General features: G+C 43.6%; 1 protein-coding gene across 1 annotated transcript in view; it reads left to right on the forward strand.

The window, feature by feature from the left end:
• The window catches only part of shank3b (SH3 and multiple ankyrin repeat domains 3b), a 63,306-nt gene that overhangs the window by 22,396 nt on the left and 24,761 nt on the right, over positions 1–16,149 (forward strand). Inside the window, exons 3-21 of the mRNA XM_020613443.1 lie at positions 3,967–4,138; positions 4,298–4,501; positions 5,513–5,584; positions 5,888–5,996; positions 6,270–6,421; positions 7,881–8,010; positions 8,222–8,259; positions 8,359–8,475; positions 8,649–8,726; positions 9,311–9,377; positions 9,523–9,759; positions 9,899–10,141; positions 10,969–11,082; positions 11,234–11,309; positions 11,669–11,751; positions 13,036–13,160; positions 13,915–14,047; positions 14,939–15,019; positions 15,107–15,124. Coding sequence (XP_020469099.1) covers positions 3,971–4,138; positions 4,298–4,501; positions 5,513–5,584; positions 5,888–5,996; positions 6,270–6,421; positions 7,881–8,010; positions 8,222–8,259; positions 8,359–8,475; positions 8,649–8,726; positions 9,311–9,377; positions 9,523–9,759; positions 9,899–10,141; positions 10,969–11,082; positions 11,234–11,309; positions 11,669–11,751; positions 13,036–13,160; positions 13,915–14,047; positions 14,939–15,019; positions 15,107–15,124 — 2,245 coding nt within the window. The 5' untranslated portion in view covers positions 3,967–3,970. The remainder of the gene's footprint in view (positions 1–3,966; positions 4,139–4,297; positions 4,502–5,512; positions 5,585–5,887; positions 5,997–6,269; positions 6,422–7,880; positions 8,011–8,221; positions 8,260–8,358; positions 8,476–8,648; positions 8,727–9,310; positions 9,378–9,522; positions 9,760–9,898; positions 10,142–10,968; positions 11,083–11,233; positions 11,310–11,668; positions 11,752–13,035; positions 13,161–13,914; positions 14,048–14,938; positions 15,020–15,106; positions 15,125–16,149) is intronic.

Genomic DNA, 16,149 nt, shown 5'->3' on the forward strand with positions numbered 1-16,149 from the left:
TATCCATGTAGTAATACTGCTTGCAAACCAATGATGATAAGATGATGTTAGGGGGTAGGACTAGATAAGTCTAACTTCTTCCTACTCCGTTCAAGCATGTACTAGGTATAAGCAAATTGATAATATACTTGTGGATATGTGTGGAATTATGTGTGTTGACATATTGACTGTTGTTACATGTTTGAAAGAATAAATCAAATCAAATCAAAATCAAATTATGGTTAAACACGTCATAACAATAATAATAAACATTCTGTCTCCTAACAGTAATCAACTTTCTATCTACTTATCCTTGAACCTGAACAACCTGGAGTACCCCATGGGAATGACTAAGCATTTAACAGCCTGAGCTAGACATCCTGTCTACACTAAACATTTTTAATACATGAACTGTCTAACCAATGTCTATCTGACTAAAAATACCTAACAGTTCCAAAGACTCAAGTCATCGATCTGGGACCGTACTCCTTCAGGCTACAGAAGTTTTCTCACAATTTTTTGTTTTACAGAGTGATTCACCAGTTAATTGAGAAATATCAGTAGATTAATTAATAATGAATTTAATCATTAGTTGCAAGCCTAGCAGGAAGCTACATAGTTAACCAGCCAAACATTTATGGCCTAATACAAACCTGGCATATAGAACGTGATTGTCAGATGCTACTTCCACATCTGGCAGTTTTGGCACATACAGATAATCTGATCAACACTGGCAGATAACAGCCTCAGTCAGCCCAGAAGTAGAAGTAGCATCTAGTATAACCCAGTCCTAAGAGTCTGCAGCCATGCTAACAGCTCTGTGAAGGTGTACTAACGAACAGTAGTGCTTTGAGCTAACATTAGCATGGTAACATGCACATGTTAAAGCGAGACTGCATAAGCTTTGCTGAGTCATGGCCACAAGTGGCAAAATGTGAAAAAGGCAGCACTAGTAATAAAGTGAACTGACTCAGTAATGTCTGTCATATAACAGTATTGCTAACATTAGCCACTGTAATCTAAGGTCACGAAGAGCAAGACTAACTAAGCAGCTAAACCTTTAAATGTACTGAACTGATGTACTGGGATTTGATTTGTAAGTGGAAAAAATGAATAAGTTCTTTTAAAAGTTACATGGTATCACTTTAAGCAAGCATAGTGTTTACCATCTTAGTTAGCATGCTAAAACACAGCACTAAACTGAAAGTACAGCTAAGGCTGATGGAAATGACATTATCTCTTTGGGTATTTGGTCATAAATCGAAGTATTGGACCAAAGAAAATGTGATATGAAAGTCAGAGGGAGACCAAAGTTATTACAGTTCATCCTGAGGGGAACATGAACATAGAGACCACATTTCATGATGATTCATCCAGTAGCTGTTGAGATATTTTAGCCTGGAGCAAAGTGGTTTACTGGCAGAACAAACTGCTGTTCTTTGAGCTGGGCTGCTAATGAGGCTAAAAAGCCCACCTGTTCCTCATTAATTGCATGTTTGTGTCGGTTACACAAACAAGTTATATGTTAATTAGTAAAATTTCAAGGTGGTAGTAAGCAAAGCCAGCTGTGCATACTTGAGAGGTGTATGGATCCGCAAATGTCAAATTATTCTTTTTTTATGCTAACATAAGTATAATTTTCATAAGATACTAAGTCCCACTTTACACATTAAATAAAAAATTGCTGCTGCATCCTGTTTACTAAATATTCCAGCCAAAAGCTGCTAAATATTCTGATTATACAAGATATTAGAAGAGATTAACTTCTCTATTTCCTTCCTCACACAAAATAATAAAATAATTTTGATTTTCTCTTTAATAAAGAAAAAACGAATCTTTTTTGTGCAGTCTGTGAACTTCGTGATTCAACTACTTTCTGAGACATTTTGATATTTCCCTGTGTGAACGTGTGTGTGGACATTTTGCTGAGGGTGAAAAACAGGATATGATGTAACATCCTGAAGCCAATATTAGCGGAGGAGAAGGTGGAGGTCAGATCAGAGTTGGAGCCAGCAGAAAATCTGAACAAGATGTCGTGCCACAATTAGAAGTCCAACAGAGACGACATTTGGGCTTTGGATTACATTAACATGGCTGTGTCACATTCTGCAGTGCGAATGGAAAGCAGCCATTATTCCTGTTATCACTTAGACCTGTATTTGAAAATGCAAAATGTCTGCAGTGAGAAATGTCTGTGGGAGGCTGTCAGATTCATGCTAATATCTCTGAAGTCTCTCTGACACAAAGTCTCATCAGCTGTCAGTGTTGGTACAGAGCACAGACACCTCATCATTCCAGACAAAGTCAAGAGATGCGGCTGCCTCAGCCATCTGGGTTGTGGCAAAATAAACAAGTTTATGGTGCTTCTTTCTAAGGAAACTGAAAAAAACCTTAGAAAAAAACAACTGGACTTAGATTTCTAGATCGAACGTTTCACCTCTCAGCCAAGAGGATTCATCAGTTCTGACTGACTAGTGTTGAGCCGGAGATATTTATCCCCCTCAGTGATGTTTCAGTCCTTTGAAGGCCAACAATGTCCCTTAACGACTGAGTCATTGCAGCCCAGTATCGGTGAGAGTCGTTACCTGTCTTTGAATCCTCCCCTGTCGACCGACGCCTATTGTCCTGGTGGGCATGTTTGGGCAGAGATCTCAAAACAGGATTGTAGATGGAAGACAAGTTGTGTCTTAGTCCACCACCCCTATTTACTGAGGGGTGTTCTATTTTTACAAAAATAGCTTCCTTAACTCCTCTCTCAAACCAGCAATGTTCTCTGGAGAGGATCTGGACTTCACTGTCCTCAAAAGAATGTCCTTTGTCCTTCAGGTGGAGGTGGACTGCTGACTCTGGTCCACTGGAGTCGGCCCTCCTGTGTTGGGCCATGCGTTTGTGAAGCGGCTGCTTAGTTTCACCAATGTACAAGTCGTTACATTCCTGACTACACTTAATTGCATACACCACATCACTTTGTTTATGTCTGGGTGTTTTGTCTTTCGGGTGGACCAGTCTCTGCCGCAGGGTGTTCCCTGGTTTAAAGTTAACTGGGATATTGTGGTTGCGAAAGATGAGAGGTGAAACGTCTTCGATCTAGAAATCTAAGTCCAGTAGATTTTTTTCTAAGGTTTTTTTCAGTTTACTATGACCTGGATGACTGAGAATCTGCAGAGACATGTTGCTACTCATTTTGGGAATGACAAAAAAAATCCACCGAGGGGGATAAATATCTCCGGCTCAACACCAGTCAGTCAGAACTGATGAAGCCTCTTGGATGAGAGGTGAAACGTCTTCGATCTAGAAATCTAAGTCCAGTTGATTTTTTCTAAGGTTTTTTCAGTTTACTATGACCTGGATGACTGACAATCTGCACAGACTTCTTTCTAAGGAAGCCTAATTATAAGATGGATAAAAGTTGCAGTCAAAGTTTAGTTTTTAACCCTTGGCAGTAGTGGTTGTTGAAAATGACAGTGCAACATGCTGATGTTTACCATGGTCCCAATCTTAGTTTAGCATGTTAGCATACTAACGCTGCATTCATGTCTTATGGGACAGTCAGTAGAGACATCACCTGACACCTCAACACTGCCTTGTGGTTTCAGGGGTGGTCGTGGGGCAGTTGAAAATGTACGACCGTTCCATTAAATGTGAGTTTCATGACACTGAACATGCTCCGTGGCTCATGACAGGCGTCCAGATTTGTTGTTTTCAGGCACTTCCCTACTAAGTGCAAAGTTGGATATATCTGAGCTTTCAGAGCAGTCTAATTACAATTTCATTAAATTTGTTTAACAGCTTTAGTCGCCTTACAAATTAAGGCGCTCAGTACAAGTACCTCAAACTTGTACTTAAGTGCAGTACTTTGGTAAGTTCAGGGTGAACACTAACTAAAACAGTTTTTCCACATGACAACAAATCAGTGTGTGGTGAAATAAAGGGCTTAATTACCGTTTGCACTGCAGACAGTAATCAAAATGTTTGTTGGTGTTTCAGCCACATGCCTCTGAGTCCGGCTGCTGACACCAAACATGATCGCCCGCGGCAACAGGCGGTTACTAACGGCAACCCGACAGGCTCTGCTGTTGCCAGGGACGACGACGCCGATGACACACCCCCCGGAAACAACATTGTTGTCCGCATTGGCATCCCGGACCTGCAGCAGACGGTAACACGCACAGATATATATAGTACATGTACAGCACCTCGAGCGTAGAGGTTAAATGAATGAATCAACAGGACAAACTTGTCTGTCTGTCTGTCTGTCTGTGTCCGTCTCTTTCTCTGTCTGTCTGTCTGTCTGTTCTTCTGACTCTGGCTCTCTCAGAAGTGTTTGCGGTTGGACCCAGAGTTACCAGTTTGGACCAGTAAGCAGAGGGTTCTGGTGACGTTGACTCAGTCTCTGTCGGATGTTTTGAACTATGGTCTCTTCCAGCCGGCGTTCAACGGCCGAGCCGGAAAGTTTCTGGACGAGGAGCGACTGCTGAAGGAGTATCCCCTCCCCCCCATCACACCCATCCCATACCTGGAGGTACAGTTTCTATCAAGTGCATCATTACATCATTTTAAAGGATTCATCTGCCGTTTATGCATTTTTATGACAGTAAATCCCATGAAAAGACCAAGAAGGTGTTAGTCTGTCTCACAGTACTGTCTGACTCCTTCACATTCAGTGGGGGAAGAAGTATTCACACACTTTATTTAGGTAAAGGAATGAATATGACTTTGTAAAAACAATCCAAGTCCTGCATTCAAAATCCTGCTCAGGTTAACGTCTGAACATTATCTGCTAATTGTGCTTAAATGGTCAAAAGTGAAAGTACTCCTTCTGCAGTAAAGTATCACAGTAGCAGTTAGTGAACAGTGATACATCAGTAGTAGTTTTAACCACTTCAAACACAGTTTAGTCTTGTGGTTCCAAACCTAGGGGTTAGGACCCTTCAAAGAGTCACCAGATAAATCTTAGGGGTCCTGATAGAGCAAAGAAGAAAAAAAATCACTTCTGATTCATAAATTAGTTTTAATTTTGGACTTCTTTCTCATTTTTGTTAAATATTGGATAATTTAACATCGTTAGGCTGTCAAATATGATTTAAACGAAACTATGTGAGAGTAGTTTCTCATGGGTGGGACTGCGAATTACCAAATACTGATGCTAACTGAGGCTCCACTGTCTGTAATGAAAAGGTTCCCAGTCTGCCGGAATCTTCTAGACTAACACAAACAGCAGCGATAAACAAACAGGATCACACCTCCCAGATTTCCAGCAGCAGCTCTGACTCATTTGCTGTTACAACTTAACTGATACTACCCACGTAAAATGTATGGACCGATTATCAGACTGTAGGTCCCTGGGCACGTGTGAAGGGCCCCCACCCCTCCTACATAGGCGCAAGACCCAAAGTTTAAAAGAGACGCAAAACAACTACAGGCAACACAGCTTGGTTCTCGTAGTGATCATTGTGTATCTCTCTGTGTGAACCACAAATTGTTAACATTCATTTCATTGTAAATAAACTAATCCTTCACATTTCTCCTTTAGTTTCGCTACAAGAGGAGAGTTTACACGCAGAGCTACGTGGACGATAAACAGCTGGCCAAGTTGCACACCAAGGTACACACACAAACACACAGTAGATCATTTTGTGGCACTGAACTGGTTTGACGAATCACTGTATGTGCAGCAGTTAACCCAGACTCTTCTTAATTTAAGTAGGTCTGGCAATGCAGGATTATAACAATGTATACGTACTCGCGCTGTGGGTAATAATAACACTATACAATGTGTCTCTTCTCCTCTATATTCAATTAAACCAACTTAATTCTGTCTGCACTGGCTTCACTGATGAGATGTTGGAGGTTTAGTGCTGCTTCTTCAGATAATATACATGAGAATAATAGAAACAAACTTTTTCAGGCCAATCTGAAACGTTTCATGGAACATGTTCATCAGAAGAACGTGGAGAAGGTTTCTAAATGGCTGGAGAAAGGCCTGGACCCCAACTTCCATGACTCTGATAGCGGGGGTGAGCACACAGTACAACACTCATACTAATACTAAAATGTCTGACATTTCTGAAGGGTTAAAATCTTTATACTCCCAGAAATATAACTATTAGAACTTAGAATCATCCTTAATGTAAAGTTCTTGTATAAGTGTGGAAATTCATCTCCTCAGATTAAAACCTCCACATTCCCAGGTCATGACCCTGTCGTCCTCAGTGTGTTTAGCCTCCACTGTGCAGCTCTTACATTGGAACAGATATAATGTTGATTAATTGTCTCCCTCTGGGTCTCAGAGTGTCCCCTGACTCTGGCGGTACAGCTGGAGGAGAGCTGTGAGCTGATTAAAGTTCTCCGCAGTGGAGGAGCTCACCTGGACTTCAGGACCAGAGATGGTATCACCGCTCTGCACCGGGCCGTCCTCTGCAGGAACAGCGCTGCTCTCACTGTGAGAACAAACACACACTTTACATTTTTCAACTCACCCTGTGAAGGTGTGTTGACATTATTGCAGAGAACAGCTTTTGCACAGTCCAGGTCATTGTTGTGTGTGTGTGGCATGCTGAATCGACACTCACAGTGCTGAGTGTGGGGCGCTGAAAGTTTTTGTAGAACTATGGGCAAATTCCTATTCTCTTAATTGCAGTTCCCTTGTGTCTTTTCCTTGTCTTAGTGTTGCTGACATAAAATGTGAGGAAAAGATGCAAGGCGAGGGCTATTGGGGAAAAGCGTTTTTAAAGACGTTCATTCATCCTTCATCTGAAGCATCCATTTACCACTGAGTACTGATAAAGGGGCGTGTCCATCCATAAAAACCGTTGTTCATGTTTCCCCCAGCAGCCTCCTCGCTCCTTGTCCCACAGGCCCCAGAGAAGGATTAAGAGCTGTGGGACGGACTAGGACGACTGGCAGGTTGAGCGGGGGAGGGCCAAACAAGGGAACTGGGATGTACCCTTTGAGTCCAGTTGGTCTGACCTTTTGTGGGCGTGGCCAGCCACAGTTGACCAGTCATTGTACTGACAAAAGACTAATTCAAAGATTTGTATTTCTGCTGGAGGTGGAGCTACGAGACTGTTAAAAACAGTGCCTCTTATTTTCCTGATAATGTGATTATCAGCTTGACAACCAACTCATCAGTGTGTTATTTTGTCCGTCTCGGGTCAACACTTCTGGCATGCAAAGAATGAACACTGCTAACAGAGCTAAGTCATCCATCTTAACAAAGCAGGTGGTGCTGCAGCGAGTGCAGGGCTAGTTGGCAGATCAGTGTGGCCGCGGAGCCAAAACAGGCCCCCTGCAAACTGTTCGATACGATAAGACAGTTTAATCTAGAGTCATTCTAACTTTGCTTCATCTGAGACTGTTTGTGCTCCAACTAGAGCAGAGTTGTGTAGAACTGGATGGTACAGTGCATCTTCCCTTTTAGGCTCCCTCACAGGTCAGCACTGTCGGGGTTAAGTCAAGCATTTATCAGCTGACAGAAGAAGCAATGTGAAGATATGGTGGGCATTTTTTTACGGTTTCCACATATTTTATGTACAATAATTTTTTACACACAATAATTTGTAATCATTGATTGTTTGACAACTGGTCAACAACACAAGTTGGAAATAACATCTTAAAATCCATTGTTATAAACTTGTAGCCGAAGTACAGACATGATGATATGATTGATTTTGTTGTCGACAGGACACAATAACGAGAGCTTCTTTTTAGATGTTTATAGATTAATAAGAAAACATTCAAATGGATCCTGGTCACCTGAAAAACAGAACCAGTAAACTTGTAACTTTCATGTCCCACCAAGTCTCTTTATATTTAAAATGACATAATATAAAATATATATCATGACTGTTCTTAACTCTGGATGTACTGAGCATTCTCCTGTCTTGTTCTGGTTTGTTTAGACTCTGCTGGATCTGGGGGCATCTCCGGACTACAAGGACAGCAGAGGTCTCACTCCCCTCTATCACTCTGTCATGGTCGGTGGCGCCCCCTACTGCTGCGAGCTCCTGCTGCAAGACCACGCCACCATTGGTACGGAGGCTCAGCAGGGCCAGTCCAACATCTCGTCCAGCTGCTGTTGTGATAATACACCAACACCTGTGTGTGTGTGTGTGTGTGTGTGTGTGTGTGTGTGTGTGGCTGGTGACATTTTAACACTGCCCACTGAATGTATGATTCATTGATTTTGTTTGTGGGGAAAAACACTTCACCACTGAAAGATGTCTTGTTGTTATGGTTGCAGGGATGACTGACGAGAACGGGTGGCAGGAAATCCACCAGGTGACACGCGCACACAGTACCACACAATCAGGGTGATTTACTGCTCTAATGAAGAGTTCAAGTCCTGTACAATCATGATTTGTTTGTGTGTGAATTCAGGCATGTCGCTATGGTAATGTGCAGCACTTGGAGCACCTGCTATTCTATGGGGCCGACATGAGTTCCCAGAATGCATCGGGAAACACTGCACTGCACCTTTGTGCACTTTACAACCAGGTAATACACAGTATATTAACACAGACAGACAAGTCTTTGGTCTTGACAAATAGTTTTTTTTTTTTTTTTCTTTTTTTACAACTGTGTTCATCTATGCACTGTAGAGTAGGCAGAGGATTTTCATATGGAGGACTGATTTATAGCTAATGAAAGAATTGCTTCCTGTTTTGCAGGACAGCTGTGCCAGAGTGCTGCTGTTCAGAGGAACCAACAAGGACATCAAGAACTACAACCACCAAACTGCCTTTCAGGTAAAAGTAACACAGAACTACATCAACCAGACTGCCTTTGAAGTACAAATACTGCATGCTTCAAAAAGTATTCAGACCCCCTTCACTTTTTGATGATTTAATTTGAAACACTTAAAAATACACTCAATAAACCATAACGACAAAGTGAGTGAATGTGTTTTTAGAATTATTATTAAATCTCTCCCCATCCCTGCTGCTGAGAAGCCACCCCCCAGCATGATGCAGCCTCCACCATGCTTCACTGCAGAGGTGGTGTTAGCACTGCCTGGTGTTCACAGACACACAACCTGGAGTTCAGTGTTTGTCTCATCATCCATGTTAATCTCTCTAAATTACTGAAACAGTTTTATTTGTGAGGGATTGTTTTGTCTTCGATAGGAACCAGTGCTGAGAACCACAGAGTAGCTCTCAAACTGCTGGTTTTGGTCTTTTCATGGGGTTTGTTGACACTAAGAAAAATAATGCCAGTGCTCTCTTTCTTACTGAAAAGCTCAATATCTGATCCAGCTGTTGTTATTGTTGGTGTGTGTGTGTGGGTGTGCGTGTGTGTGTGTGTGTGTGTGTGTGTGTGTGTGTGTGTGTAGGTGGCCATCATTGCTGGGAACTTTGACCTGGCAGAAATCATTAAGATCCACAAATCCTCTGATGTCGGTGAGTTGGCTGCAAGTTTCAACACAGTTACAACATGTGTGTATATGTGAGTGTTTTGGCCATCTTACAGTAGTTGGTTAACTCTGTCTCTGTGTGTGTGTCTCTGTGTGTTGGTGTGTATATGTGTGTGTATGCGCCCAAGTAGTTCCCTTCAGAGAAACTCCCTCCTATACCAAGCGCCGCCGAGTCGGCGTGACCAGGACACCGGCTGGAAATGGCTTGTCGTCTCCTCGCTCTCTGATTCGCTCAGCCAGCGACAACGCTCTGGAAAGCCCTGCCTCCTCTCCTGGCCCGTCCCTCCAAAGCCTGGAAACACACCACGACACACACACACACTCGCTGCGACGTCAAACACGCCGTCTCAGGTATGCACGCACACACACACACACACACAGTTGGCATTAGTACTGTTCAGCATGAAGCAGTGTATTTAACAGTAGAGCTGCAGTTGGCAGCGGCATGACTGTAGTCAGTGTGTAGTAGTTGCAGCCAGTACTAGTGTGGTTGGTCTTTCAGTGGTCATGACTTTGCTGGTCCTCACATATTTGGCTTCAAGACGATCTCTAAAGTTACAGTTGTGTGTCCACAGCCCGAGTGGTGGCGGTCACGTGGAGACCAGCCCCCCCCCTCCCCTCCCCTCACTCCACAGATGAGGAAGAGGAGGCTGTACAGCGCCGTACCAGGACGCACCTTCATCGCCACCCGGTCCCACGTCCCCCAGGGTCCCGGGGAGATCCAGCTGCACCGGGGAGAGAGGGTCAAAGGTCAGAGATCTGTTGTTCTGTGTAGTTAAAGCTACAGTATGTAACTTTTTCATATATTTTTGTTGTAGAAATCTGCTCCAAAATGTGGAGAGGAGCTGTCGAATCCTAGACTCATTGAACAGCACTGGCAGCAGAGCAGAGATATTAGCTTCTAAAGGTTTTGAGCAGGACTGACCTCTCTAACCAGTCAGAGATTTCATTATTTCTGGTGGAATCAGTGAGTTTTGATGCCTTCTCATTTACTGTAAATTCATAATAAATGTGTGAAGAGCTGGGCAGAGCGCAGAGGGGAGCAGGGAGAGGGAGCCTGGGTGGAGCAGAGTGGATTGATTTGGATTTTCATGCTGGTGCGGCCTTAAGTTACATAGTGTATCTTGAAAGGCTCCGATTGGTGACTTTGTTTAGCTATTTCCCACCAACCCCGTCCAGAGACCAGCAGCACCAATAAATGTGGTGTCCTTATTGTAATGTGTGTGAGTCCAGACCCTGGTTCAGCTTATTGCTCTGTGCCGTAGTCCTCCACAAGAGCTGTCGAAAACAGACGGCCTCCCATGTTTCCTGTGGAGGAAACCTGCCCCCCAGTGCAGCAGGGTGGCTCACTGGAGGGGGGTTAATAGCTGGTGGACAACAGCAGAGGTCTACGGCACAAAGCGATGAGCTGGACCAGGGTCTGGACTCACGCACAAATTCACTGGTGCTGTTAGTCTCTGGACGGGGTTTCAGCACAATAACAACATACAAAATCACGGCATTATGCTTTGAGCTAGCACAGTGGTTTTGTGTATATTTCTGTTGTAATGATGAAGGTGTGTGTTGTGGACCTACAGTGCTGTCTATAGGAGAAGGAGGATTCTGGGAAGGAAGTGTTAAAGGAAGAACTGGTTGGTTTCCGGCCGACTGTGTTGAAGAAGTCCAGATGAGACAATACGACCCGAGGCTGGGTAAATACTGGATATACACACACTGTATAGTGGATGGATTCTCTACACACGTCTTTAAATATTATGTAAGACAGGGCTGAACATTTATTTTTGTAAAATGTGGCAATTTTTAAATGCCCTGTCATTTTACATGCTGTCCTGTGTGTTGCAGAGACGAGGGAGGACCGCACCAAGAGGCTGTTCAGACATTACACTGTAGGATCCTATGACAACTACACCTCCTACAGGTACCACACCATCACTACACCACACCTCGTATGTGGACCTGCAGGTTATTACATAGTCACATAAATGTAAAATTCAAAGAAAGTTCAGTTACTTTTTCCAAAATCTCAGATGAGAAGCAGCTTCAACTAGTTTGTTAGCTGATGATGCTGGTGGCCAGTATTACCTTCATACTGTAGCAGAGAAGCAACATCAAATGGAAAGGCCAAAGTACATTCCATTGCTCGTAAAATTAGATGCATCTTAAAGCCTGTAGTGAACTTTCTAATTCTGAATGCCGACTGCAGCCTCCACGCTGTGCAGTCGCTCTATTTTTAAACCACAAATAAGCTGGAAATGCTGATAAAAGTCTGTGTGTCAGTGACTACGTGATCGAGGAGAAAACGGCTGTGCTGCAGAAGAGAGAGAGCGAGGGATTTGGCTTCGTCCTCAGAGGAGCTAAAGGTATGAACAGAGGGATGGGTGGAGAAGTGGTGGGTGGAGGAGGCACTGAGAAGGAATGAAGATATTTAAAGCCGAGCAAAGTCTTCAGAGGAACAGCAGAAAATGTTAAAATTCTCCTTGCTGTTTCATCTATAGGGTATGAAAGCGCATCCCCTCCAAAACACAAGGGTGCACTAAACACATTTCAAACACTGCTCAGTTTGCAACTCGGCATGTGACAGTGCACAGGTACGGATTTGTAAGAGCAGAATCAGATTTGAGAGGAAGATCCTCCCTCATTCTCTACTCTTATGAACCAGTGCCGAGCTGCAAACTGAGCATAAATAGTGACAGTATTTCTATAATATTTAAGGTGAACTTCATAACTGGTGTCTAAATATGATCTTTTGTATTACTGCATTGCAAAATGGCTGCTGCCATGCTGTAACTGTGCTAATGATTTTGGATGGAAATATAGACTTAGCTAATAGGAGACATGATTTCAAACTGTGAATTAAGAAGTATGTTTTTATTACCCTGATGCATTTCCCCTAGCAGTGGGTACAGTGACGCTACAGCTAGTGCTAATTTTGCTATCACTGCCTCTGGTGTAGAGGTTCGGGGAAACAAAAAGTCGTGGTGTTACCAGGGCAACCGGTCAGCCTCTCAGTGAGCTCAGAGTAAACACGATTCCAGTCACAATGATCTCAGAAGTCAGAAGGAAAGCGGATATAAGATAGAGTCATCTGGGGGTAGCCGTCACAGCTACATAGGATGACCATCAGGCCAGCGGCAAGTTGACCTGGATGTAGTTAGTTAGCTGTCTAGCTACCCCCAGATAACTACATCTTGTATCGGAGATCAACATGAGAAATAATTTGATTGAACTCATATTTATTCGGAGCTCTCTCAGAGGCTGACTGGTTGCCCCGGTAACGGCATGACTTTGTTTTCCTGAACCTCTGCATTCGAGGCAGTGTTAGCAAAACTAGCACTAGCTACAGCGCCACCATGCCCGCTTTAGGGGAAATACAGCAGTAAAAAAGTTTTCTGTTTTTCATATTTTAGCCTTAAGTCACATAAAAATAATTTTCTGTCTCCTAGTTTATGATATTGTGCCTTTATAGACATTTTGATTTTGACAGACAAAAAGTTGTGTTCTTCACTAAATCTGATACATTTACTGTCCCTGTTCACAAAAATAAACGAAATCAAGTTCTAAGTCAGGGTGCAGTAACAACCCATGAAACGCTGGCATTCAGTTCACCGCATTAACGTGTTTCCTCTGTCTGGCTCTTCTCCAAGCTGAGACGCCCATTGAGGAGTTTGCCCCGACCCCAGCGTTCCCCGCTCTGCAGTACCTGGAGTCAGTCGACCAGGGGGGCGTGGCCTGGAGGGCAGGGCTACGGACCGGAGACTTCCTCATAGAGGTAACACCCGGTGAACATCTCAAGTCCCTTGGTTACTTCCACATTTCCTTCACTTGTGGTTCTTAGTGCGTTCACAGGTCGGTACAAAGTTTTCAGTCAGTCTGTAGTTTTGGGACAGTGTTGAGCACTTTTGAAGTATCTGCTCTACTACTCCATAATGCATACTACTACATAATGCATAGTACTCCACATCATTCTTCTTGTAGTGTCCCGGTAACTCGTCAAAGACACGTCTTAGAGAATTAAGGAGCTCGAGACCATGAGGTTGAGCTTTTCATTCATTTTGTTTACAGTTGATTGAGGCATAGCGTTGTGGAGCCATAAACTGTGTTTCGGTTTCTGTTGGAATTAAGGTGATGGTGATTGATGCTCACCTGGCTGCTGCTCACACTGTGTCACAGGGCTTCAGAGTCAGGTGACATTCAGAACAAACAGCAGCCGTGGCTATCCCAGCCCTTTGCAGCTATATGGGCCCATCCCATTGAGGAGAGAGCTAACGAGAGGTGACATGTCCCCTCCTCTGAAGTTGTACCAGTTTGTCCAGCAATAACATGGCTGCACAGTTACCTCTGTGCGTTTTGATTTTATTTTTTGATTATTGGAGAACCAGATCTATCAAGAATTGAGGAGCGAGGAATGATCAATTAAGGGAACTGGGACGGATCTGTGTTCTCTGACCTGCAGCATCACTACATCTCTGCTGCAGATCATTTAACATAGCTTCACTGTAATCACCTGTGTGTCTGCTGTCTAGGTGAATGGGACCGACGTGGTGAAGGTGGGTCACCGGCAGGTCGTTGCTCTGATCCGACAGGGAGGAAGTCGACTGCTGATGAAAGTTGTATCCGTTTCCAGAAAATCTGAATCCAACCTGATCAGGAAGAAAGGTACCACCATCAGTTCACCTGTGATTAGACATTTGTCAGAGAACAGAACGGATTTTTCTCTTGAAAGGTCAAGGGCTTCATAGTCATCCAACCAGAACAGAGACAAAGGATAGTTTAATAAAACAGCACGCAACAAACAATAGAAAACAAAAAAATTAAGTGACAAATCACACAAAATCTCTGCTCCTGCTAGTAGTTTGTGTAGTCTAGTCACCGTGCTCAGCCATTTTAGTATGACTTATACTTTACCTTCACAACTAACATCCTTTTATTTATGCCACATCACCAATGAAATTCCACATTCGTTTTAATATATTTACGGTGGGCAGAAAAAGTCAGCGAACCATTACCTGGTTTTAAATTAGCTGATACCACACAAACAATTATAGTTTTTTATGCCTTTACTGAATTCAGCCATTAAACATTCAAGGTGCTGGTGGAAAATGTAAGTGAGCTGTTGGATCTATTAACAGTTTGAAGCTCCTTTGGCAGCGTTTACATCAAACAGCTGCTTCCTGTAGCTGTGACTCAGACCTGCACAATGTTCGACAATGAATCTATGACAGAACAAGAAACTCTGCTAGGTGGGGCGTCCCAGTCAGAGCCCAGACCTCAACCTAACGGAGATGCCGTGGACTGAGCTCAGAGAGACGTTCACACTACACATCGTGAATCTGTCTGAGCTGAAGCAGCTCTGTGAGGAAGGATGGACCAAACTTCCTCCTGAACATTGTGTAAAGATGTAAATAAACCAGTGTTTCCATGTAGCTTCCTCAACATTCTGCATCTTTACATTTGAGTTCACTGGTCCTGCAGCCCGTGTGATCGTGTCAGCACGTGCAGCACACGCTTTTCTTACACTGTTTATGACTGATTGGTCCTGCCTTGCAGCTCCGCCCCCTCCGAAACGAGCCCCCAGCACCTCGCTGACGCTCCGATCCAAGTCGATGACTGCTGACCTGGAGGAGATAGGTACAACAAACACACACACACACACACACACAGAGTAATGAGTCAAACTGTAGGAGTGTGTGTTGTTGACATTTACTCTGTCTGCAGCCAGGAGGAGACGCTTCGGTGAGTCACATGACCTGATGGTGTTTGTGGCTTTTGTTTCAGTGTGTTTTATTTGTTGCATGTAAAACTACAGTGACAGTCTTTGGCCTGATGTCGGACTGAGATGATGTGTTCGAGTCGTGTGCTGTTGCAGTGATGTAGCAGGCGGGGCCGCAGCTGAGGACACAATTCCTTGCTCTCAGTTCTGGGAATCTGAGGGTTGGGTGGCGTGAAGAGAAGTTTACAGTCTGCAATCACACACATGACTAAGGCTGGGCAATAAAACATTAAGTCATTTTAATTAATTGATTATTAATAATTACCCCAAGAAATCTGCCACAGTGGCAATGAAAAACTGACAAGTTTGGGCCAGGCCTTGGCACAGTCACCCTCCTGGACTACAGCAACTGATTTACATAGCCGAGCAGTGCAGGACTAAAGAAGTTGTTAGAAATGTCAAAATAAGACATCTGCACAACATGATGAAATTGTGGCAAACAGAGTGATGTCTGCTATAAATCATGCAGTGACTGGTGCCGATGAAGAGGGGAACTACAAACCTTTCTTCTCATTTTGAACTGTAACGTTACCACCCACCATCCCAGTGCACGAGAGGCAGCAGTTGCTCTGTCAATCAACACTTTGTATGATTAATTCTCAACAAATACAGACGGACAACTGACAGGAAACTCCAGACTCACTGAGTGGAAACAAATGCAGGGGTCATTGATCAATCAGCTGATCATTGTCCTGATGACCTGATTGATCTGTTTGTCCCCATAATGTCAGACACTGGGTAAAAGTCCCACTGTGACTCTCCAGAGCCAAAGGTGGCGCCTTCACGTCTTGTTGTGTCCAACCAACAGACCCACAGAGACTCAGCTGATTCTCATGTCTGACAAAGAAAAGCATCAGCTCCTCACATTAAAGAAGGTGGAACCAGAACATGTCGGTGACTGTTGCTAAATAGCTGAGGTTCATTTTCTACCAGTGAACTGACTCATGGCTTCAGCTCTAGGTCACTGAATGGCTTCATGAGGACGACA

Source organism: Monopterus albus, unplaced genomic scaffold (assembly GCF_001952655.1).
Source record: "Monopterus albus unplaced genomic scaffold, M_albus_1.0 scaffold134.1, whole genome shotgun sequence".
NCBI lineage: Eukaryota > Metazoa > Chordata > Actinopteri > Synbranchiformes > Synbranchidae > Monopterus > Monopterus albus.